Here is a 24,994-nt window from a genome sequence, read left to right as displayed (position 1 = left end):
TGCTTGAATTCCAGCCACTCCTCCTGAGCTTTCTGAATTGTTATCATTGAGAGTTGCTATTTCCTATTGAATTCTTTCTCATTTCTGCTTTTCCAGATTTGCCAAAGAATATTGGCAGAGATGAAGGAATATGCAGTAGAAATGAATAAGTCCTGCAGAGAAAGAAAAACTCGCGTCTGCCTCCAAATTCAAGCATGCACTCTGAAAACGACAATTACAAGAATAGATTCCAAACAATAATCCAAACCACTTTATTATTAACTAGAAATTTATTTTCTTGTTCCTTCTTTTTGTTTCATATTAGAACCATCAATTAGCATATTCCAAATCTTTAACCATTGTACAAAGTTCATCAATCCAATCATTATATAAAAGTCCATCAACCAAGTAAGTATTTTAGTTGATGTAAATTTTCTTCATCAATTTGCCTCATCCTGATATCTATGATTTTATGTTGCATTAATTTATTATAATCCAACATAAAAAACTTGTTTAAAGTTTCTTCTACTTATGTTTCAATACTATTATACTGAAATAACAAATTAATTCTTAAAGGCCTCTAAGTCAATCTTATGTCCAAAAGTACCCATACTTGGGATAACCAGGGGAAAAAGAGACTATAAAATATTTGAATATGCCAATAAATAATAAGTAATAATTCAGATATAATAGTATTAACAAAGGTAGTGACTGAAAAGATCTTTACTTGGGTAGGAATTGTCCCTATTTTTTGTGGGATTGTAATACATTAATCAACTAAAACAAGGTTGTGGGTGAGGAATTTTATTTAAAGGGTAATAATTTAGGAAACAGATTTTAAGAAAAGACAAAGAAAATTAGTTTAAAAAAGCAAGAAAAACAAAATAACAGAAGGAAATAATAAGAAGTCTTTTGTAGAACACAAACTCCAACAAAAAAATAGAGTATGAAAAATTGAAAATTATTACAGTAGGAAGAACTAATCAAAGCTTGTAACTATGAAAAGTAATTATCATTTTCACCCCAATCAACAAATCTATGAAATTTCAGGGTATCTGATCAGTAGGGGTAAGCAAATTTGGTGCATACCGAATTCAAATTCAATTTGGTAATTTGAAATCGGGTATTTGGTAATTCGATACAAATTCGGTACGTACCGAATTCACCGAATTCTAATATGGTATGAAATAGGTAATGAGATTATGAATTTGGTAATAACCGATTTCGCATTCAAATTCGGTAAAATGAAATAAGGTACTGCATTATCGCATTCGAATACCAAATTAGTTTATAAAATTATATAATATATAGATAAATGCTATTTAGTATTAGTATATACTACTAATATATTATTATATTATATTATATAGGTAAATGCTATTAATAATAGTTAGTATATGGTATTATCATACACTTGTGATAATAATAATATATAATAATGTACAATATATTATTTTAGTATTTGTTAATTATTATATCACTATAATAACACAAATATATAGTAATACATAACAATATAACATAACTATAATACTTATTATTTTATACATGAGTAACATGACTAGAATTAGATAATAATTAATACATATATGTATAATACTAAATATTAAACAATAAACATAATAGTAATTAGAATTTAGATATTGGTAATTTGATACATCATTCATGTTTGAATTATTGAATATTTGAATGCGTAACCTGTAACTTGCAAGTATTAATGTGCTCTAAATTTACATTACATATTTAACATAAAAATTCATATTCTCTATTCACTAATCTTAAGGCTTTAAGTATAGACAAGACAACTAAGCAATGTAAGTGAATGCATATGAATTGCAAATCAATGTATTAGTGTATTGATTTTCACAATAACATATGTAAGTAAATAAGTTTTATTTTGATTTGAAATAAATTATAAGTTTGTAACTAATATAACTTATAACTTATCATTGTAATTTGCAAGTTTGTGACTAATATTGCTTATTATTAATCATTATAAATTCATAAATTCATAAATTATCACTAATCATTGTACAATCTAAAGTTTATTCTAGTTTAAATTAATCACTTTTTATGTCTAAAGTTTATTCTAGTTTAAATTAATCACTTTTCATGTGTTCCTTAAATCATAGACTAAGGATTCTAGGTATAAGTGATCAATAAATGCCAATTAAACTACAAAATGATTAGAACATAAATAATGTGTTAAATTATGAATAAATTTGGGGATCAAATCAGTAATTATTTTAAATCATTGAGGAGCATAATGAATGTATTATAATTTAGGAGCCCCAATTTATAAATTAAAAATTACACAATCACTTCCTTCAGTTCAGGTGAATTTGGAAAAATTCACGTTATGAGGTTATCACTTATCATTTAGGAGCCCCAATTTTTATTTTTTTTTTATAAATGAATTCAGTTACCATTTTCGAATTTGAATTCGATTGCGAAATGAATTCGATTATAACCAATTCGATTGCGAAATGAAGTCAAATGACGAATTCGGCTAATCGAATTCAACGAATTCAGCTAACGAATTATTGAATTTGTAACCCCCCCCCCCCCCCCTCTTTTTGGCGTATAGCTTCTTGTAATTTCCACAGACGCCTTACCGCATAACCCTACGCGCCTGACGCACTGAGGCAGCAATATCACAAATTCCTCTCCCACGCACCTGCCTCCTCCCACTCAAGGTCAAACACACTCTTCAATCAACCAAATCCGGACCGAGTAAGTTTCTTGTTGTTTTTCAGATCCTCCTTCCACTAAATATCAAACACATTCAATTTCTGCTTTTCCAGATTTGCCAAAGAATATTGCCAAACAATTATCTTGAATTTCCGAAATTTAATTCTTCAGATAATTGTTTAATACATGCTTGAAAGGGTTTCTTTTCTTGGGTTCGTTTTCCTTTCTGAATTTTTTAGGTTGTTTGGTTAATTGATTGAAGAGTAACAGGAAAGATGACGCTGTCGGATGAAGAAGTCGCCAGATTGCACAGAATCAGAAAGACGGTGATGGAAATGCTTCAGGACAGGGGTTATTTTGTGACAGATAAGGAGATACAGATGGAGAAAAGGGAATTTATACAAAAATATGGAGAAAATATGAAAAGAGAAGACCTTGTCATTAACAAATCCAAGCGCAATGACAGCTCTGATCAGGTTTTTTTTTTTTTTTTTTTGAATGGGTTTAGTTTAGTTCATTCAAGGAAAATTTTCATTTTCAATAGTTGTTGTATTTTTTGACCGGAGGCTGGCTGATATGTTCTATAATTAGGGTTCTTCTTGGTCAGGGGTTAGTTTATTCAGTAAATTAAGTTCCTTTTTTTTGCTTCCAGTTTATTGTTGCATTGTTATGGTTCAATTTCAGTTTATTCTTGCATTTGTATGGTGCACCTCGTAGTTGCCTTCCCACGCCTTCTATAAACCTTAGTGGATTTTTGCCACTTATCTCTATCATACTGTCAAACCAAGTGACGTAATGTGATTTTGTTAGTGCAAATCATGTACTTTGAAATGCTTTATTATGCCTATGTGTTGTTTTTTATTTGTTCACTTATGTTTGGATGTTGTGATCCAGATATATGTTTTTTTCCCGGAGGAACCGAAAGTTGGTGTTAAAACAATGAAGACTTACACAAATCGTATGAAGAATGACAATGTTTTTCGAGCAATCTTGGTTGTCCAGCAGAATTTGACGCCATTTGCAAGAACCTGCATCAGTGAAATATCTACAAAGTTCCACTTGGAGGTTTTTCAGGTAACAATTTGTGCATTCAATGAAACAGTTGAATTTGCAAATCAAATGTCATCTTTTTGTTTGGCCGTATTTTTTGTAATGTGTAACTCTTTAAAAAATGATGCTTCCTCCTAATCTAGAAAATGAAACAAATTAACCCTCTGTTTTGTCATAATTTATTCTATCCAACTAGGACATTATACATTTCAGAAGTCTGATGCAAGTTCACAGCTCAATTTGTCTGGAAAAATCAGCATAGGGATTCTCTCTTTCAGCTCTCTATGTTACAATAACTTGTCTGGTTTCAGATTTTAATATTTTGAATGGACTGGTTTATGCTATGTGACCATGTATTATTTTGGTATTCAATTCCATTAGTTTCTTTGATTTACTGGCAGTGTGTTCGAGTATATTTATGTGCATATTCATGCGAAGGATGTTTAATAATTGCCTTATGTTTACCACAAAACAGGAAGCAGAGTTGTTAGTCAACATAAAAAATCATGTTCTTGTTCCTGAGCACCAGCTGCTAACCCCAGAAGAGAAGAAAACTCTGCTGGAAAGATATACTGTGAAAGAGACGCAGGTTAGAATGTTGGTGGTTTCTGTCTTTGTGCAATTGGTGTTTCTTTATCACTACTTTTGTCTCTAGCAGTAGTAAGGTGTATAGTTAATATAGGTGGAAATTCAGCAGTCATACAGATCCATCTGCATGTATGCGTGCTTGAAGTTCTGCTGTTGACATAAGCTGATAGACCATGTTCCTTGACCTCTTAGGAACTTGAATTTTTCTTTCCCTTGGAGGGCAAAAAGATTTCTTGGTTTATAAGATATTAGCATTACAACGAAGGAACAGACAGGATGTTGTGCAGCATGTTTGGACAGTAGATTATTTGGCCAAATATATTTGCTGACATCACCATTACAATTTCCAATACAGTTTTTTATCTCACATACATCACATCACAAAAAGTGCTACAGTAATTATTCCAAATAATATTTCAAATAATACCCTATCCAAACTTATATTTTCCTGTGTTTTACTGTAGTAGTTTCTTAAGCCTTTCTTGTCCATTTTCCCTCTATATCTCTTTCTCAGTAGAAATCTTAACAAATTGTTGGTTGGAAAAAGAAATCAAGAAATCATGCATGTTTTGTTTATCATCTCCGTCTCTTCACACTTTTTGATTTCCATTCTGGTTCTCAAAATCTTGCTTTGTTAAACTTTTGGTTGCAGTTGCCTAGGATTCAGATAACTGATCCAATTGCCAGATATTACGGGCTAAAGCGTGGTCAAGTTGTGAAAATTATTCGACCAAGTGAGACAGCAGGGCGATATGTCACTTACCGATTTGTAGTTTGAACTTCATCCTCACCAATATGTTCTATGACCTTTATACCTCAAGTTGCATTTATGGCAAATATATCAACGTGGAGCCCCAATTAGCATCAAAAAACTTGTTTGTCATTTCATGATCTGTAACTTGAAATCATTCTTTGGACTACATGGGAGATTTTCTTGAAAAGCGTAAAAGGTTCTTGATAGATTAGCATTTATGAAGTTTTCTTTTGATAATATTTTCCTAGTTTTCTAATCTTCAAGTACTATCCCATACTATAAGTTTTTCTGCTTTAAGTCCCTGTTTGTCTTGGCAAATTATTGGGGAAAGAAACGAAGGAAATGGCAGTAAAACCCTAAATCTTTTTGGTTGGCAAAAGTGAAGTGGTAATCAAAGGAAAAGGATTCATTAGAATAATTCCTCAGTTTGGATTGTGGATCATTTCAAAGAGATGAAGGTGGAAAACAATAATGAATGCCAGAATAATTCATCTTGTAGAATACTATGGATAGAGTATTATTCCAAATAATTACTGTAGAGTATTATTCATCTTGTGGAATAATTGCTGTAGCATATTTTGTGATGTGATGTATATGAGATAAAAAGGTGGTTGGGAATATAAAAAGGTGGATTGGGAAATGAGTTTATGATGCAAGCGAAAATTTTTTTGGAAAAAATTTGCTATCCATACAAAGCCAACCTTTCTCTTGAAAATTTTACTTCTTTTTTGGGGGCTGTTTTTATTTTTTTTTGGGGGGGGGGGGGGGGGTTGTGGTGTGTGGGGGTAAGGTAATGTCAGGTAGTCTAGATCATGAGATAATCTCTGAAATTGTATTTTTCTTGCAAGATATTTGGACATATGACATGTGAACCATCAAACATTTGCATAATTTTAAACTCTTATACTTCTTTTCTACAGGTTTAGATAAAAAACCTTACCCACAAACAAAATAAAGTTGTTAAAAAAACCCCCTGCTAATAATATTTTCCTTGTGTTCTAATTTAAGAGGACTGCCTCATGTATTCTTTAAGCCCCTGTTTGGTTTTTGGCAAATCACAAGGAAAACAAAATAGAGGAAATGGAGGGTGCTATCCTTGATGAGCAATGTAGTATGATGTTTAGAAATTGGCATTTCAATTAGGGGCATTGTGATTTTTTGTGGTGCTTGTGAAGTGTTGTGGTGGTAGTGTAATTTGTGATGCACTTGACACAGATTATCATTGGTTTTAATGTAGTAACAAGTATACAATTTGTATTTTGGTGTTAATAGTTTCTCACCTGATATGTAGTTACTTTTATTTGGGTGGTTCAATGTTTTGTTGTAGCCCTGGTATGTTGAGTTGGATCCTGTTAGTTTCCTCGTTATGCTGTTTCTTCCTTGTCATGTAATCAGGTTAAGGGCATATAGGTGCTGCCACGATGAGCACATATATCTGATCTTCCTCACCTACAGATTTTGCTCTTCATTGCATTTTGTTAACACCTGATATTGTTGTGTTTATTTAGAGTCGTTATATTATTTAATGGATGTTATATTGATGGTTAAAGAAATGATCATTGGTAGTGCAAAAATAAATAAACAAATAAATAAAATAAAATAAAATAAAAATCAGTAGTTTAGTGTCTAAGAAGAGTATTGTATAGGAACATATCTGAACCAAACAGTGTTTGCACCATTTAATTGGAGATGATCTACATGAACCTACTTCTCGATATATGAACTGGTTATTGGCTGTTGTGGGACCAGTTTAATGTGCTTAGTTTTGTGTCATCTGTGCTGTCTCTTCCTTGCCATGTAATCAGGTTAGGGGCATATTGGTACTGCCACTATAAGCACATCAATGTGATCTTCTCCACCTACAGATTCTGCCTTAACTCTATTTTGTGAACACCTGATATTTTTGTATTTATTCGGACTAGTTATGTTCTCAAGGGATCTTGTATTGATGGCTACTGAAATGATTGTTGGTTGTGCATAAAAGATAAATGGAAAATCATTAGTTTCGTGTCTGAGACTTGGAAGAGTAGTCTATAGGAACATATCCGTGGAAACTGTCTATAGTCAACCAAACAGTGTCTGCACAATTTAATTGGAGATTGTCTTCATGAACATACCTCTAGATATGTGAACTGATTATTGCCTGTCCTAGGACCAGTCTAATGTGCTATGTTTTCTGTAACCTGTGCAGATATTTAGCTGTGGTGTTAGATTTATAGATCTGAAAACATGTAGGCATACATAACCCTTAGCATGGATGGGCATCTGATATGTGAGTTCTTGACTTTAGTTGGATTGCCTTACCCTTCGTACTCTCTTGGTTTAGGAATAAGAGGCTTTTGTTGAAGGTATAGCCTCTAAAGTTTTTTAGCATCATCAATGAACTGAGGCAGCAGCAAGAGTGGTAGAAAAGGCATAAGGATACTTGGTACAATATGTCAGAAAGGAAAAGTGTAATACAACTGTTGCATCCTATCTTTTTTTTTTTTGGTCTAAAATCAAGCATTATTATTGAACTTATGTATTGTATTAAGATGAGAAAGCTACTTGCCTGATTTAGGTAGCATTCGAGGTTTAGTGAATACAGACAGGTGAAATTGATGCTGTTGTAGGAGGATTTAGCTGACTGTAGCGGTAACATGGCCTATATGCTCTACTTAAACATCTTTGTGTAGTAGTACGCCTGTAATTTTAAGTTGAATGACAGGCTTTGTGTGACGTCAATTAATTCTGTGTCAAGTCCTGTCTCCTTTTGAAGTCCCAAGTTTAACGGAGGCTAATATGTAGAACAGAAAATGATCAATGCATGTTTTGGCGACGTGGTTAGGGTGGCTCTGTGATTTCAAGGAGATGGTTAGGAGCAAGTGGCTCTGTGATTTCAAGGAGATAGATAGGAGCACATCTCCGCTGCTTAATAGGGAGACGATTTGTGACTTAAACTGCAAACCTAGTCTTTTAAGTTTTGGAGTGTTACTTGTTACTTATGGTGCATAGAAAACAATTGGAAATTGTATAAGATTGTCTTTCCAGCACAAAATATTCCTGACCATCCTTGATGGACCACCTTTCCTACTGCCTTTTTCTTGAAAATTCTACATTTTGTTGGCAAAAGAGGAGTGAGCTGGGTATTCTAGGTCATACTACCTTTTTATTGTCACATTACTTGATGGTATGACATGCAATTATTAGTTATCCACCTATTTCAAATTCAAATTTCATTTCTACAGAATTTGGACCAGGAAACTAAGGCTCGAATGAAATATATTTGCAGCTAATAGGCACAAAAACCTAAGGGTAGCAATGGGTCGTGTCATGTACTTATTGTGTCATTATCGTGTTCATATTAGAAAACTTCAATCCTAATTCAATCTACTAGATTTTCGCGTTGTGTCGTATCAGAGCCTGTTTATTAAGAGATTGATCTAATCCAACCCGTGTAAACCATTAAGCACTTTATATGATTAAAATAGTTTTGATATGATATGTCATTTTGCCAAATTAACCTACTAACCTACGTCAAAAATAGTCTAGCATTCTAATTATTTATTTTAACCAAATTTTTTTTTTTATATGATACATTACGTTACCATCTTAATCTTACTAACCTATGTCAAAAATAGTCTAGCATTTTAATTACTTATTTTAACCTATTTGATCATGTCATCGATTCAATGTTGTTGTTGTTGAAACACGTGATAAATTTTTTGAAATATATAATCAACACAAAATTTAAAATTTTCAAAACATTCAAAAAATAATAGATAATGAAACTTTCCAAGCATAATGTAAGCAACAAATTCGACCTTATTTGGATTGCTTTTTTTTTTTTTTTGAAATTTTTCTCCATTTTCTATGAATATTGCTTCTACATATTTTTTAATCATCTTCATTTCGCATACATGACATCTTAAAAAGTGCTAAAGCAATTTTTCTCCAAAAAAGTTTCTTAAAAATGCAATCTAATCAACCTTTTAGGGGCATGGTCAGACAGTTCCATATATGATATAATATAAACTTGTGAGTTTTTAAAACTTCTACTGGAAGTCTTCAAGCCACATTTGATCATTATTAGCTTTTACTACATACTCAAAATGACCTTTGTAGTGTTTAATTAGTATTATAAAATAAGTACTTAATGGGTTAGCGTGTCAGCCTGCAAGCTGATCCAACCCAACTTATTTATATTCGTGTCACTAATAGGTTAACTCAATAACGACCTACTAAAGTTCAAATTGTGTCAAAATCTATTAATTTTGGTTATACTCGAATTATATTATCGTGTCACGATAGAAATTACCATCCTACAAAAACACTATGTTCACAATAGAAAAGGATTTAAGTCTTGAATTTATATTCACGTTAGGTTGCTAAACATACGTGAAGATCTTAATAGTTTATCTCTTTGCACAGGCAATGCTTAGGTCAATCTTCTGCCTCTCAAATGACATCTTCAATTTGAGGAGATTCAATACTCTGCACGGCTATATAGGCATCATTCCACTTGTAAAAGTGGTTCATGAATGTAATGACAAATTTGAACTCTACTTCGCAGTTATTGGCTCTTGCCAGCAGAATAGTATATCATGGGCGATTTATTATCATTAGTGTTTTTGAAAATTTCTTCTTATTATAGTATCTCATGGGCGAATATCGTCAATAGTGTTTTTGAAAATTTCTTCTTATTTGGTAGATCCCATATGAACTTCCATTACCATTTTCTGTGAACTTTTATTGATTTTTCGAGGAAGGTTTGATAATTCTTGAGTTCCCCTTCGCGTTGATATTACATTTCATTTGAATGCATGTAATTCAGTAGAGTTTAGCAATTAGCCTTGTTTAGATTGTAAATTTTTGAGAAAAATTTTTACGTTTTCAATAAATATTCCTACTACATAATCTTTAGTTATCCTTTTATTTCACATATATCACATTCTAAAAAAAGTGCTATAGTAAATTTTACCCAAAAGCCCCAAAAAATGTCAATTGAAATTAGGCTATAATTAATTGTTAGGAAAAATTGCTCAAAACGTCTGTCACATTTTATAAAATAGCTTTTTTCATTTCTCATTTTTAAAAGTATAATTTTATGTCCATTACAAACTCATATCAATCAAATTTGGTCCTTATCTGGATTTTTGACTAATTTTTTGTCAAAATCTATTGTGTACCTTGCACGTGATCATTTTTTATGGGCAAAATTGTCAAATCATATTTCACATAATCCAATCCATAGTTCTTCACATTTTACAAAATGAATTTTTCATCCCTCACTAATCATGTGTGCGAATATATTTTCTTTTCTAAAACACATGTATGTATCTATTTGATTTTACCTAACAATACAAATAGCATGTATTATATGTGACCATTTGATTTCATTTGGTATTAACTAGTAAAAGTCTTGCTTTCATTGTCAAATTGGCCAATAAAGTTATTCCGGTCAAAATACAATAATAATATGCAAATTAAGAAAAAAAAAAGGAAATTTTGAAAGTTTCTCTTTTTCTCATTTTTTGGTGGCAAACTAGTTGATCATTACATGCTAGCAGATACGGGATTTGTAATGATTGTAGATAGGACTGTTGATTGGGTTATTTGAAGAACCTTAATTTGCATATTCATATTGTATTTTGACCGGGACTAGCTTTATTGGCCAACTTAATAATGAATGCAAGACTTTTTACTAGATAATACTAAATGAAATCAAATGATCATGTATAATACATGTTATTCATATTGTTAGGTGAAATCAATAGACATAAACATGGTTTTCAAAAATAAAAAAAAAGGTATTCACACACATGATTAGTGAGAGATAAAAAATTTATTTTGTGAAATGTAAGAGATAAAAAAAATCATTTTGTAAAATGTGAGAGATGAAAAAAAAACCCCTGTTTTTGGAGTGTTTTTCAAAAACTAGTTTTTCAAATACAATAAAAATTTTTAAAAAGTACTCTGAAAGGTAATATAAAAATTAGTTTAAATTTTTTTAAAATTTTAAAAAATATCTCAAAATATATTCTAGAAACTCTTCTACTTTTAAATATCCCAAAACATTTTCTAAAAATATTTCAAAATATACTCTAAAAACTCTGCTACAGCAAAATTTTTCAAAAACACTCCCAAAAACAGCTAATCTAAACGGAGAGTCATTTTGTGAAATATAAGAGATTATGGATCGGATTATGTGAAATGTGATTTGATAGTTTATCCCTAAAAAATGATCACGTGCAAGATACATAGTGGATCCTGCCCAAAAGCTAGTCAAAAACTTTAGGGATCCAATTTGACAGATGTGAATTTATAAGGGACATAAAAATACATTTTTAAAAATAAGAGAAAAGTCATTTTGTAAAATTAAGCGACATTTTGAACCATTTTCCCTAATTGTTATATAATCTTTTTTTTTTAAGGAATTATTATATAATCTTTGACAAGAGCATGCATACAAAAGGTCGAGATATTCAGGTGGCCAAAACTTGGATAGACTCGATTTTAAAAAACCAATGATCCAAATTATGTGGCACAATTTAAAATATTGAGTTTTTAAAGGTCCGATCTACACAAAGTATAAGGGTATTGAAGTAAGTATGGCCGTTTAAAGACGTTACGTGACAGATGACGTTTACATCAACATCAAACTTCATCAGCATCTGAGAACTTTCAGTACTGTCGTTGTTACACCTTCTTTTAGTACCACCAAAAGTATTTCATGCTAATCTCTAAATTTGGTCAGCCATGACGCCTTAAAAACCCCTCCACACACCAATTTTCCCAAACTACTATTCCTTCTTAACTCTTTCCACGGCTATTTCTGCAGAAAAATTTTGCAAGTGGGAAGGGGGTGTGTAAAAGGCCATTGGAGTTCAAAAACGACGGTCGTGAAATTGGTTTGCCAAATCCCTTATCATCTGATAGCTAAATCATTGCTTATACCAAATTTGTTTTGCTTTGTTGCGAATTTTAATCAAAATTGAGGCAAATCCAGGTGGGTTTGCCTTTTTTTTTTTTGTTTTTTGTTTTTTGCCCCTCTATGTGTTATCTTCGTAAGATTTGTCGACATTGTGGTTAATGGTGAAGTCTAAAGGTGTAAAGGTGTTGAAGAGATTGGATTAGTAGTGAGGAAGGGAAAGGTGGGATGGGGAATCAGATGCCCACTAGTGCAAGTTCGAATATAGCTCCACAAGCCGTGGCCGCGGGCAGTTCCTTGTCTAACCAGTTCTATTTTCTTCCAGAGACTATAACATGGATTTAACATTTGGACTTTCTGGTTGATGAAGCAACAATGGCCTGTTCCCTTCTTCGATTAGCGTTAGTGCCATCGCCATTCAACCTATTCTATTTTCTCTATTGATTTATTGTTGGATATTTAATCGAACGTTGGACTCATATGTGAATAATTAATGGAAGTGTTTTTCAAAAATTAGTTTTTCAAATATAATAAAAATTTGTAAAAAGTATTCTAAAGGTACTCTATAAATTAGTTTAAATTTTTTTAAAATTTTAAAAAATATCTCAAAATATATTCTAGAAACTCTTCTACTCTTAAATATCCCAAAATTTTTTCTAAAAATATCTCAAAATATACTGTAAAAACTCTGCTACAACAAAATTTTTCAAAAACATCCCTAAAAACAATTAATCCAAATGGAGATGTGTTATAGACTATCAAATAAAATTAAATCTAATTAAAGTGATCAATTACAATTTGAGATTTAATGTATGTATAGGATATGTGCCTTTAATGTATAAGAACTTAAGGGCAATATTTTATGATGGGTTGAAATAGAAATACAAAAGGTTACAAGAATGTTATCTATAAAAAAGGGTTATGGTCCTCAGATCACATACATATTCTTATTCTTGTGTTTCTAGTACCACAAAATAACTCTTTTTTGATATCCTATCGTCATGAAAGATATCAGAGAGAAATTAAAGGGCTCACACAAAAAAACCCCATGGTTTCAAAATGTACAACACGACACCTCATACTTTGAATTAAATTGTAAAGGTGACAGAATCCGTTAACTTAACAAAAAATAAATGAAATGACCAAAATATCTTGATATAATTAAATAAAAGACAGTTCAAAAAAAATCATTTGTTTTATTCTCTAAATAGAGATAATTGAGGGTTACGGGGTAGAATAGGTATATTTATTAAAAATTAGGTATAAAATTTTTTTTAGGTTCCAATAAGTCATTTCCGTTAAGTTTAACGGATTCCGTCACCTTTACAATTTAATTCAAAGTATGAGGTGTCGTGTTATATATTTTAAAATCACATGGAGCTTTTCTGTGTATTAAACTTATTACAAGGGAACTTTTTATTTTTTACCCTAATTAATTACGGTATACTGGCTCAAAACTTTAGTTCATAACCTATCCTCAAAAAGGTAGTGGGGAAGGAAGAATATCTCAACTTTTTATTTTTTCCATGCAATATGAATAAGTAGAATCAATTTGATAATAATCGAGTCAATCTCCCCGCTAGTTCAATTATTATATCATTATGTCAAAAACTACTTCATCTTCTTAGGGGGGAAGTTAATCTTAGCAATTCTTGAGTTTCATATCACAGAGTAAAGACGCTCTCATTCTACGTGGAATGGGAGTTTAAAGAGACTGTATAAAAGATTAGCGATATAAAAATCTAACTAAATTAAAAGAATATTTTGACATTTTTAAAAAAAAATTTCACTATAAATAGAATTCAAACCTCTCATCTACATCTTAAAGAGAAACTTTTTCCCTTTTTATTGACCAGTGAACTAAACCCATAGTTTTTCCCATTCCTAGCATTTCGTACCTTTATCTTATGCGTGGGGCATGAATTATGGACTCCATACACGTGATACAATTATAAACAATTGTTTCGAGATTCCAAAATTATAATTGCTAAATTTGTTAACAAAGGGCTTTGACCTAGAGAACACTCATGTATCAAAACAAAATCTAGCAATAGGATGGCGGGTCGCACTGTCTTATTAATGTGGTGTAACGTATCTAGTTTGGTGTGGATTAGAGTTTAAAAAAAAAATAAACAAAACAAGAAGCTAGGTGCTGTCAAATCAGGGGAAGATACAGAATAGAGTTATGCAGAAGAAGCATTATCCATTTAAATTCTCTTGGACCAGTTCTGTTTAATTGACTGCAAACCCTTGTCTTCATTATGGTAGAACAATTTGTATTCATTATCCAATCGTCAAATTTTATTTGTTTATATTATTAATTATTTTTTATTTCATATATATCATATTAAAAATTATTATATTATTTTTTTGAAAAAAATTATTCCAAATAATCTGCTAGTCAAACACAATCCTTGTATTTACTAAAAGCATTAAGTGTTTGAAAAATTGGGTGTAACATATGCAGTGAGAGTAAAAAGCTTCAAGAAAGTAGGAATACTAATTGCTGTCATGTCAAGGGATGACTAGAATTACGTGGAAGCATAATCGATTCGGAATACGGGGCATGACGGTCATCAGGTGGATCGTTTCTGAGCTGTTCATGGTCAAGATTTGATCAAAAAAAATTATACGGTCCATATCACTTTTTGTATCTCGTTTTTAACAATGTGTGTGGAACCCACAAAAATTTGTTCTAAAGTTACACATTGTGCAAATAAAATTATGCCATGTACAAATAAAATTATGCTGTGTAAAATGCACATAATTGCCAGGAACGGTTGCAGTTCCTGCCCCTGGTCCATCGATTCGTGTCCATTGGCAAAGTTTATTCAATTATGGTTGAAAATTTTTGTATATATCACCAACTAAGCAAGAATGTGATTGAAATCATATTGTATTATATCTCACGTACATTAGTTTTTCTCTTCTGTATTATATCTCATTGTATTCCCTCATCTGGATCACATGTATATTACTCTTTAAAAAAAATTTCTCTTCTGTGCAAGGACATAGAATAAACACACAAAAAAGAACAAGTGAGCCCAGTATAAAACTATAAAATATCACTATCCCTAATTGGTATAAGCTTTTGCATAAAAAGTTAAAGCTTGCACACACATAAATAATTGGCCCCATTTTTTAGAATTCAGAGTGGAAGAAAAAACCTTCTATCTGCTGGAAACTCTTCAAAAACAAGACATGTGAAAGTTGAATTTTCATATCAAGTTTCTACAAACAGAACCAAAAAAACACTTAAAGCCAAAAAATTGTTTATTTAAACAAATGTGAGGAAAGTGGCAATGTACTGGTAGTATTAGGGGATTTTAACTTCCACGCTCCCAAAATGTCTAAACAGGGTGAGGAAGCCTCAGTCACTCGAGAAGCCGTTGATCTAGTGATTAAAGCTGAAATTCTTGAAAGACTTGTTTGGATTGTTATTTTTTTAAAAAAGAATTTCATTTTTCTCTGAATATATTTTTAATTATCTTTCTATATTAAATATATCAAATTATTGCAATATATATATATTTATTTATTTATAAAAACTTCAAAAAAAAAATAACAATTCCCACAAACCAAAGTTCAAATCCCCTGCTCCCTTTCAGCATCTTAAATCTTCCTTCACCTACTAAAAATGTTTTTGAAAAAAATGTGTAAACAGATTTTGAAAAACTCAAAATCACGAACCAGATTTACATCTTAAGTTTCTAAATTCAAAGAGGCTTGGAGCTACCTTTTATTCATAAAACATTGGAGCAGCTGTTGCGATGTGCTAGATGGATTGAGTTGCGTACGATTCTTGTATTTCGTTATACTATTTATTTTAATGTACAGTTGCATTCTGTTGCATTTTTATTCGTGGACAAGTGCGAATTCTGTCGTAATGAGTCCGAAATTTTAATGGAAGCTGCCCAGTGTCCCATTCCAATGCAAATGTAGTCTTTTTCAATTCTGTGAAACTCAGACTTTTTCAATGCAAATGTAGACTTTTTGCAAATGTAGTCGGTAACGTGGAATGGGCTGAGAAGCCGCTGAAATGAAATAACCACCGCCCGCCGGGATGCCGGGAGCTGATGAGCTCACCGAATACATCATCATATTACTTCTGGGTCAAAAGAAACACAGTCATATCCCATTCCACTCTCTATATAACTCTCTCGACCGTCTCCTCTCTTTCACTCAAATCCTGATTCTGGAAGAAATCAGCAACCTTTGGGAAAGTTCGATTCGAAAATGGCGTCGGAAGTGAGGAGAATCAAGCTGGGGTCACAGGGCCTGGACGTGTCAGTCCAAGGCCTAGGTTGCATGGGAATGACTCATGGCTATGGTCCTCCAAAGCCTGAGGCAGATATGATCAAGCTCATCCACCATGCTTTCAATAAAGGCATCACTCATTTTGACACCTCTATCATCTATGGTCCATATACTAATGAAATTCTCGTTGGAAAGGTACAATTCCCACTTCTCCTTTTTTTTTTTTTTTTTTTTTTTTGTAGTTCAAGGGGTTTGTATGGAAAGAAGAAGAAATATATTGGAAGTTGGAGTTGAAGATCAAGAATGTATTGTTGAAATTTTTGGATGGTAAATACTGTAAAATGTGTAGAACTTTATTTATGCTCTTTGTGTAGATGACAAATATACTGATTTCGGTACAACTGCAACTCCCCTTTGTTTTGTGCAATTTTTAAGGGATGGATTTTGTCTCTCAAGATTTTTGTATTGTTTTTTAAAACTTGGCTGCCTAGTTAATGGTTGTGAATAATGCCATTTTTACTGCTTCCCCACAAAAGTAATTTTCCCTCTCTCCGTTTTTGTTTTGTTGATGGGTTTTTGTTTATTGATATTCTTATCTTGTTCCCACAATTTTTTCAGCTTAATACCTTTACCAACTCACCTTAGGTAGTAGCGGGAATTTTGTATTTTTTAATTTTTTGGAATTCTTTTAGTTAGATTTTTATTATTATTATTTTTTAAGAATTTGACTTTGAATTTTTTGTGGATGTAGGGGTTGAAGGGGTTGCCAAGGGAGAAAGTCCAACTTGCTACTAAATTTGGGGTGAAACCACTGGAAGGTGGCGGAACGGAAGTTTGTGGTGATCCAGAGTATGTGAGAGAGGCCTGTGAGAGTAGTTTGAAGCGTTTGGGAGTTGATTATATTGATCTCTACTTTGTTCACCGGATTGATACAAGGGTTCCTATTGAAATCACGGTTGGTTTTTCCTTCTCTTCAATGTTCATTAATCTCCTCTGGAATTATTGGGCCCAGGTTTTGACTCACAAGAGCAATATGTTTCTGAATAGCAGAATGCAAATCATCACTGAAGTACTCTATAAATTCCCTGTCTGTCCCTAGTCTAATTCCATTATTTGTTTTTTGTGCAAGTAAACAACAGCTCATTCTAGTTTAGAATATGTTAAATTCTTGATATCAGTGTTTGTATTGAGGAACGAGTCTTCCTGTAACTCAGCTTAAACCCCTTTTCGCACTCGTGCGTGTTGTAGCTTAATTGGCCTTTCTGTAGTGGATTGGTAGGTAGATGTATTCAACAAAAGTTAATGGATGGACCCTCCCAAGCTTTTTGTTTGTGTGTGTTTTGCTATCTGTGACTGCAACTGATATATGTAGATATGTAAGGCAGACAGACTTTTCTTCTTAAAATCCTTCTACATTATGCAACATGTAGATTGGAGCTCTGAAGAAACTGGTTGAAGAGGGTAAAGTGAGATACATAGGTCTGTCTGAGGCCTCACCAGAAACAATCAGGAGGGCGCATGCCGTTCACCCCATATCAGCTGTGCAACTAGAGTGGTCCTTGTGGACAAGAGATGCTGAGGAAGAAGTTATTCCCACATGCAGGTGAGAGTCATCGACAAGACATGCTCCAGGGAACTTTCTTCTCTGTAGCGAAACTTCTTTTAACCCCCTCAGCGCACTTCTTCATGATGTTTATGACTCATGCAGGGAACTTGGCATAGGAATTGTACCATTCAGTCCTCTGGGCAGAGGATTCTTCGGAGGTGGTGCAAAGCTTATGGAGAACTTGTCTAGCAATGACTTCCGCAAGGTATGTTGTCATGTGCTTACAACTGATCATCTGAGTCTGTTGCTTATTCATCCCTCTGGTCCATGTATAAGATATTGATTCCTAGAATTTGTGGCTTCCTTGTGTTCTAGATAATGCACTTCACTTCTCTTGATTACTTTTGGCTTTGGTGTTTGCTTCTGCAATAACCGTGTAAGTTGAACTTGCTCTGAAGTGTCTGTTTCAGAACTAATACAGAGACAGGTGTTGTTAAAAATGGATGACTCCAGAATTAGATTCTGGTTGGTACGTGAGAATATCCTTCCGGTTATCTTGTTAGGTTGCGTTAGGCTCCTGGCAACATTCTACTTCGCTTCTTTTCCATTTCCAGATTTCCTTTGTGTTCTGCAGTGATGCCCTGTATCTCATTCCTGATTGACTGTTCTGTCTTGCCTGCATTAACATGCATTATGCTATCTCGCCCCACTTCATAGGCAAAAACGCCACTGACTCAGATATTTTTATTGCACTGTGTTGTTCCCATCACCAAATTAAGTACAAACTTCTTGCACTCTTTCCTCGCCTTTACTTTGTATTTGCACTGATTGAGATATCTAGGTTTTTAGGAAGCAGAACTACATAGACACAATTTGAATGCTGACAACAAACAATATGCTACCTTTTGCAGACTGTCCCTAAGTTTCAAGGGGAGAATCTTGAGCACAACATGAAGCTGCTCGAGCGCGTTGGTGAATTGGCCACAAGAAAGGGTTGCACCACATCCCAACTGGCCTTAGCATGGGTTCATCATCAAGGGGACTACGTCTGCCCTATTCCTGGCACCACCAAGATTGAGAACCTGGAGAGTAACATCAAGGCCGTTTCTGTGAAGTTGACACCAGAAGAAACGGCTGAGCTTGAATCCATTGCTTCTGCTGATGCATCAAAGGGTGAGAGATACTCAGCTGATCAATTGGCAAGGACTTGGAGGTTTGCTAATACTCCGCCCTTGTCATCTTGGAAAGCTACATAGGAAGGTGCATTGGCTACTGGCACCAGGCACCTGATTCCGATTCCTACCAAAAAACCTAAGTCCAATGTTTTTGGCTTTTCTTGGAAGTTCATTCCATGTAGTTCACGCTTGCAGAATAATGTTCGATTGTCGAACAATGATACATGAACTTTAATAAATCTATTGTCTTTGGTTAAGTATTATCATCGATTATCCAATAACTGATTATCATTTTGCAAAAATTTGTTAGCAATGTGTTGAGAAATGTTTTATGCAGCTATTTCTTTTAGGACCCAACTTAGGGCAAATTTCTACCAATATTAATTGTCTTTGGTCGCCACATGTCTGAAATGCAGCGACCTTGAAATATTATTTTCTCTTTCATTTGTTTGTCATGTGTGGATTTTTTTTTTTTTATTATTATGTCGTGTGGAGACTGCCAAAAAAGTTTTTTTCGCCGCATCCGGTTTGGACGCGGCGACTCAAAGTTCAATTACTCTAAGGTGTGAAAAACAAATAATTAACGAACCAGCTCGGGCGATTGTATTGATGAGTAAAATTATGATTGAAGCTTCCTTTCCAAGAGTGAAACAGTATTGGATTATGGTTCTAATTCTTATTACATTGTGGCAATAATTTCTTATTACAAAAAATTAAAAATAGTACTTATATAAAAACATTTTGACTTTCCTTTTTCCTTGTTTGTCCTTATTACTAATTCTTTTTTATTTTTAAATATATTGATATTTTCTTTTAAAAATACTTGAGTATCACAAATTATCGTAAAAACATATAGAATTTATTTAGTAAAAATAACTTTATAATTTCTATAATTACATCTACAATTGTACCACTGTTGCCTAGACACTATAATATTTTTTAACTAAAAAATATAATAATATCATTGTGTAAAATAAGATTATCAAAGAATAATTTATTCGAGCGTGTAATGTCTTTTCATACCTCTCAGAAAATCAGCCTACATGTTTGACCATTTGTCTACATAGTGGACAATCTGTATGTAAATTTTTATACATTGACATTTATATAACTTTTATTACATTAATTTTATACATTTAAATGTCCCGATTTGAAATATTATAATACTTTTCCTTTATTTATATTAGACAGTTGTAATTGGACATTAATATCCATAAATATTGAAAATAAATATAATTCATTAATCCATATCTATAACATGATCCTATTTGTGTTTATAGATATGGAGTTGATATGAAGTCCCCATTAGCAAGTGACCTTACAAATTACACGTAAAAGCGAACAAAATTCGAAAAAAAAAAAAGTTGTGAACTAATCTAACAAATTTAAATTTAAAATAAAAATTATGTTTTAAAACAGAATATAAACCTCATTACTAGCAGTTGATCAATGATCAATCAATGGTTAGGATAAAGAAATTACAGTTGTGCCTTTAAAATAGAACCTAATCCATGTTACTAACCGTTGATCGATGATCTATCAACGGCTAGGATAAAACAAATTTCAATTTTAAAACCTAAATGTTGTTACTAGTCGTTGCTTGCTAACCGATCAACAGTTAAGTTCTACAAAAAAAAAAACTTATTTGGATACGGTGACTGCAGAAATTTTAAAAAATTGGTGAAGGTATGAAATTAAAAAAAAACTTTTTCCCAGTAAAAAAAATTTTTTCACAATGTTATGACACATGACAAAAAAATGAAAACTCCGTTTGGATTGGTTATTTTTTCAAAAACAAGTTTTTCAAATACAATACTACAATAATACACAATAATTCAAAAAACTCTGTTTGGATTGTAAATTATTTGAAATATTTTTACTGTAGCACTTTTTGTGATGTGATGTATGTGAGATAAAAAGGTAATTGGGAAGATAAAAAGGTGCGTTGGAAATTGTAATGATGATGTAAGCAAATAAATTTTGGCTAATAATTCTCTATCCAAACAAACCATACAATATTTCAAATATTTCAAAAAAAATTATAATAAAAATTTTTCATATACACTGCTACAGTAAAATTTTTCAAAAATACCCCCCAAAAATGGCTAATTCAAATGGAGTTGTTTCATGGTCATTGCATTTCAGAGATGCGGCAACCCTGTGCGAGGAAGAGATTTCTAGTGCTCTTGAGTTTTTATCCTAATATCACCTTGTACTTTTGAAGTTTTAGAAATCTCACGTAACTCCCCTTGAATGACAATTTATGTAACTATCACCCCTAATGTGTAAAAGCTATAATAAATAATGCATCAAAGGAGATATTATATATTATTTTTCACTTTTACCCTTGTACAATTTTATTTATGAATTTTGAAATATGAAAAAAAAACAAGATCGAATATTAAATTAAAAATGTAAGAATTTGTAAGACAAGGATAACTTCTGAAACTACTTCAACATTATAAAAAGGTAAAAACTTCAAGAGATTTGTTGGAACAATGAGGAAATTAAGAGCAAAGATTTTATAGCAAATATATACAAAAATTTTACTGCAAAAAGGGAATTTGGAGAGAAAATTTTAGGAGATCGATTATAACAAAGATGAGTATTAAAAGCAAAAATTTTTGTAACAAAGAGGGAGAAATATATTTTGAATGGCATTCTTGTTATTTGTTGTTAGGTGTTTTTAGCTTGTAGGATTTTTTTTCGTTTTCCCAACCTTTGCTACTTAAAAAAGTAGGAAAATATTGAGAGTAATATATTGTCATTTCAACACTTCTGATTGGAAGATCTAGTCATATCACATTAATAGGTGATGTAAATGTATTTTTAAAACTTTAAACATGATAGGTGGTGACATTAGGATCAACCTCAAAGGTTTTTGAGGTTTCTGAAATTAACCCTTTGTATTCCCTCCAGTGAAGGATTCGTTGTGGTCTGTGCGGAAGATACTTTCCGCTGATATATTATAGTGCACATCCTAACCACTTGCATATTTATATATATTATCTGTAATTACTCCGCTAGTAATATGCCATCTTCCAGGATGGGCAGAAAGTGATGAGCTCACCAACTACGCCATCATACCATCCAATTCTCTCATGTTAACTCTCCCTACTTTCAATACTCAACTCGAAGAGGAGAGAAGCCAGCAATGTTTTGGAAGAAATTACTAACAAAGCTTCAAAAATGGCAGGAGGAGTGAGGAGAATCAAGCTGGGATCACAATGCCTAAAGGTATCAGTGCAAGGCTTAGGCTGCATGGGAATGTCTTTTGGCTATGGCCCTCCAAAGCCTGAGGCAGATATGATCAAGCTGATACACTTTTTTTTTTCCAAACGGTATTCTCTTTATATATATATATATATATATATATATATATATATATACACTTGATAATACAAGATCTCATTTACGAAAGTGGACATTGGTCTTATTATCCTCCTGTATACTCTCTTTGAGCCACAGAGGGAAACTTTTAATATTGTTTCCACATTATATTGGAAACAAGTCTAGTTGCAAATTGTGCCATTTTATGAGCACATGTATTTCCATCTCTATAAACAAAAGAAAAAGTACAGTACTGGAACATGTCACTCAATTTCTTATATCTTCCATTATGGTGGCTATTGGTGATTCCTCCATGCCTCCCTTGTGGATTTTTTCAATGGCAGTCCCTATCGGATTGCATCTGCCTCTTCTATTTCAACTCCACAGCTGCTAGACTTTCTGATACCTCTTGCTTCAACAAGGTTTCCATAGCTGTCTCTCGCTATCATCCCTAAATCTGCTCCTGCTAATTTAGTAGAGACAGCTGCATCAGTGTTGATCTTCACTACGCCTGCGTCTAGTGGCCTCCATTGGTGGCTTTGCATTTTGGTGACTCTCTCCTATCTTGTGCTTTTCATCATTGTCCAGCTATTCCTCTTGAAATTCCAGCCATTCATTCTTTGCATTATCCAAGATGGACATATGATCTCCATACTTCCCTTCATACTGTCGAGCATATCTTGCTTTCCAGATTTGCCAGATGATGTTTGCTGTTAATGTGATGTGGTCCTCTCCTTTTGGTCTTTTCCTTGCCTTTAATATACCTTCCTACCACCTCCAGAAGTTTGATACTCCATCCCATTGTATTGGGGCCAATTTCCATATAGGTTCAGCATTGCTGCAAAAAAAAGATCATGTGTTCCACTATTTCCTCCCCTTCACCACAACATTTGTTTAATAGAGAGCCTTTTCCTGTTCTTTTGTGTATCAGCTCATTCACAGGAATCCTATTGTGTAGGCATCTCCATATGAAATGTTTGATCTTTGGCTTCATCTTTAACCCCCACAAGCTCTTCCACATTTTTTCCTTATGCTATGCATAGCTAGTTTCTCCCTCGCCTTGATCCTCCTTTCTCCTCTAGCTTACCTCCTTTTTTTCCACTGCATATCCAGATTTCATTGTATATGTTCCTGATTTTGAGTATTTCTAGTAGACCATATCCCTCATGGGAAACAAACTTAGGGGCATCTGTAAGATTTGTGAAACTTCCTCCTCTGAGAAAGTCTCCTCAATTAGTTCCTTATTCCATTTTCTCTTTTTATCAAATCTGCCACTGTTTGTAGACTACAACCTAGAGGTTTCTGCATTGCTATTTTCCTAGTTGATGACCACATGAGTCATTTGTCCCTCCATATGTTTATAGTAGTCCCATCTCCCACTCCCTTCCACATTCCTTTTTGCAGCACCGAGCAAGAACTGCAAATACTTCTCCATACCCAAGATGCATTCCTTGGAGCTTCTCCTTCCCAGCCTGTTTGCGATAGTTTGTACTTCGCTCCTAGCACCTTACTCACTATTAATTCTAGCTGCAGTAAGTGTCTCCATAGTTGTTTTGCTAATAAAGCACTAATAAAATGCTCCAATTCCCTGAATCCCAGGCCTCCATTTCCTTTCACCTGTGTGATTTTCTCCCATCTTATCCATTGCACCTTCCTTTCCTCTTCATTTTGGCCTCTCCAGAATTTTGCCATGTGGCCACATATTTTTGCACACAATCCTTTAGGTAACCTGCAACATGACATTGTGTAAGTGGGTAATGCCATAATGACCGACTTGAGAAGTACCTCTTTCCCGGCATAGCTGAGTAAATTGTGCTTCCATCCTTGCATTTTGGATCTTGCTTTATCAACAATGTAGGCGAAGACTTGCTTTTTTGATCCTATTATCACTAAGGGGAGTTCCAAGTATTTGCCACTGTTTGCCTCTTTGATGTTGTTCATCTACTCACAGGTCTGCCTTCTTTGTTGTCTGCTGCAATTTTTGCTAAAAAAAAGCAGCAGACTTCTCATAGTTGATACACTGTCCTGAGGCTAGCTCATACTTTGCAAGAATTCCTCGCATGGCTCTAGCTTCCTATGGGTACGCTTTACAGCAAAATAAGGAATCATCTGCAAAGAATAAACGGGATAGAACAGGTCCATTCTTGCTCACTTTGAGACCTGTGATCTGCCTATTTGCAATTGTCTTTTCCATGAGATTTGATAATCCTTCAGAGCAGAACAAAAAGAGGTAGGGGGATAAAGGGTCCCCCTGTCTAATACCTCGACTAGGTTGCACATACCCCATCCTCTCCCCATTAAAGTTGAACGAATAGGTCACTGATGTCATGCAGCTCATAATCCGTCTTACAAAAATAGGACAAAAACCCATTTTTAACATCATTCTACCCATAAATTTCCATTTCAGTATGTCATAAGCCTTTGACATGTCAAGCTTTAGGGTCATAAAAGCAGTATTACCCTTCCTTTTGCTTTTTAAAAAATGCATGATTTCATGGGCCAAAATGATATTATCCACAATCTGTCTTCCAGGTACGAAGGCAGACTTAGAATAGCTAATGCATAAGACAGATAACTTTTTTCAATTTATTGGCTAGAATTTTTGCTATGATTCTATAGAGCACATTACAAAGACTGATTGGTCTATAGTTGGACAAAGATATTGGATTTTCTACCTTAGGAGTGAGGGTTATACTGGTCTCATTTATGCTCTT

The 24,994-nt window shown here is 33.3% G+C and overlaps 3 protein-coding genes across 5 annotated transcripts; 2 read left to right on the top strand and 1 right to left on the bottom strand.

The window, feature by feature from the left end:
- The first annotated feature begins 2,576 nt into the window (after positions 1-2,576).
- LOC113734644 (DNA-directed RNA polymerases II and IV subunit 5A-like) lies at positions 2,577-5,249 on the top strand. Of its 3 annotated transcripts, none has more exons than XM_027261259.2 (5): positions 2,577-2,712; positions 2,941-3,146; positions 3,565-3,744; positions 4,196-4,309; positions 4,961-5,249. In XM_027261259.2, exons 2-5 carry the CDS (start codon positions 2,946-2,948, stop codon positions 5,084-5,086), a joined length of 621 nt encoding a protein of 206 aa, XP_027117060.1. In that variant the 5' UTR covers positions 2,577-2,712; positions 2,941-2,945; the 3' UTR covers positions 5,087-5,249. The 3 variants fall into 3 exon arrangements, with proteins under 3 accessions (XP_027117060.1, XP_027117059.1, XP_027117061.1); XM_027261258.2 differs by having other exon boundaries at positions 2,933-3,146; XM_027261260.2 differs by having other exon boundaries at positions 2,578-2,712; positions 2,910-3,146.
- A 10,853-nt stretch (positions 5,250-16,102) lies between these two features.
- On the top strand, positions 16,103-19,213 carry LOC113733745 (probable aldo-keto reductase 2). Its single transcript, XM_027259932.2, has 5 exons — positions 16,103-16,424; positions 16,981-17,184; positions 17,660-17,832; positions 17,938-18,040; positions 18,687-19,213. The coding sequence occupies exons 1-5, from the start codon at positions 16,209-16,211 to the stop codon at positions 19,029-19,031; spliced, it is 1,041 nt and encodes a 346-aa protein (XP_027115733.1). The 5' UTR covers positions 16,103-16,208; the 3' UTR covers positions 19,032-19,213.
- Positions 19,214-23,618: 4,405 nt separating this feature from the next.
- LOC140037807 (uncharacterized mitochondrial protein AtMg00310-like) lies at positions 23,619-24,221 on the bottom strand. Its single transcript, XM_072082939.1, has one exon. The coding sequence runs from the start codon at positions 24,219-24,221 to the stop codon at positions 23,619-23,621; it is 603 nt and encodes a 200-aa protein (XP_071939040.1).
- Between the last annotated feature and the right edge of the window lie 773 nt (positions 24,222-24,994).

The sequence above is a fragment of the Coffea arabica genome, chromosome 3c (genome assembly GCF_036785885.1).
Source record: "Coffea arabica cultivar ET-39 chromosome 3c, Coffea Arabica ET-39 HiFi, whole genome shotgun sequence".
Taxonomy (NCBI): domain Eukaryota; kingdom Viridiplantae; phylum Streptophyta; class Magnoliopsida; order Gentianales; family Rubiaceae; genus Coffea; species Coffea arabica.
This window is presented reverse-complemented; position numbering and strand designations above follow the sequence as displayed.

Bases quoted from the DNA above. Each gene is read 5' to 3' on its own strand.
- LOC113734644 (XM_027261259.2), top strand. From the start codon at position 2,946: ATGACGCTGTCGGATGAAGAAGTCGCCAGATTGCACAGAATCAGAAAG. The intron at 3,147-3,564 runs GTTTTTTTTTTT...GTTGTGATCCAG, and splicing joins GCAATGACAGCTCTGATCAG to ATATATGTTTTTTTCCCGGA. The intron at 4,310-4,960 runs GTTAGAATGTTG...TTTTGGTTGCAG, and splicing joins ATACTGTGAAAGAGACGCAG to TTGCCTAGGATTCAGATAAC.
- LOC113733745 (XM_027259932.2), top strand. From the start codon at position 16,209: ATGGCGTCGGAAGTGAGGAGAATCAAGCTGGGGTCACAGGGCCTGGAC. The intron at 16,425-16,980 runs GTACAATTCCCA...TTGTGGATGTAG, and splicing joins ATGAAATTCTCGTTGGAAAG to GGGTTGAAGGGGTTGCCAAG. The intron at 17,185-17,659 runs GTTGGTTTTTCC...TGCAACATGTAG, and splicing joins GGGTTCCTATTGAAATCACG to ATTGGAGCTCTGAAGAAACT.
- LOC140037807 (XM_072082939.1), bottom strand. From the start codon at position 24,221: ATGAACAACATCAAAGAGGCAAACAGTGGCAAATACTTGGAACTCCCC.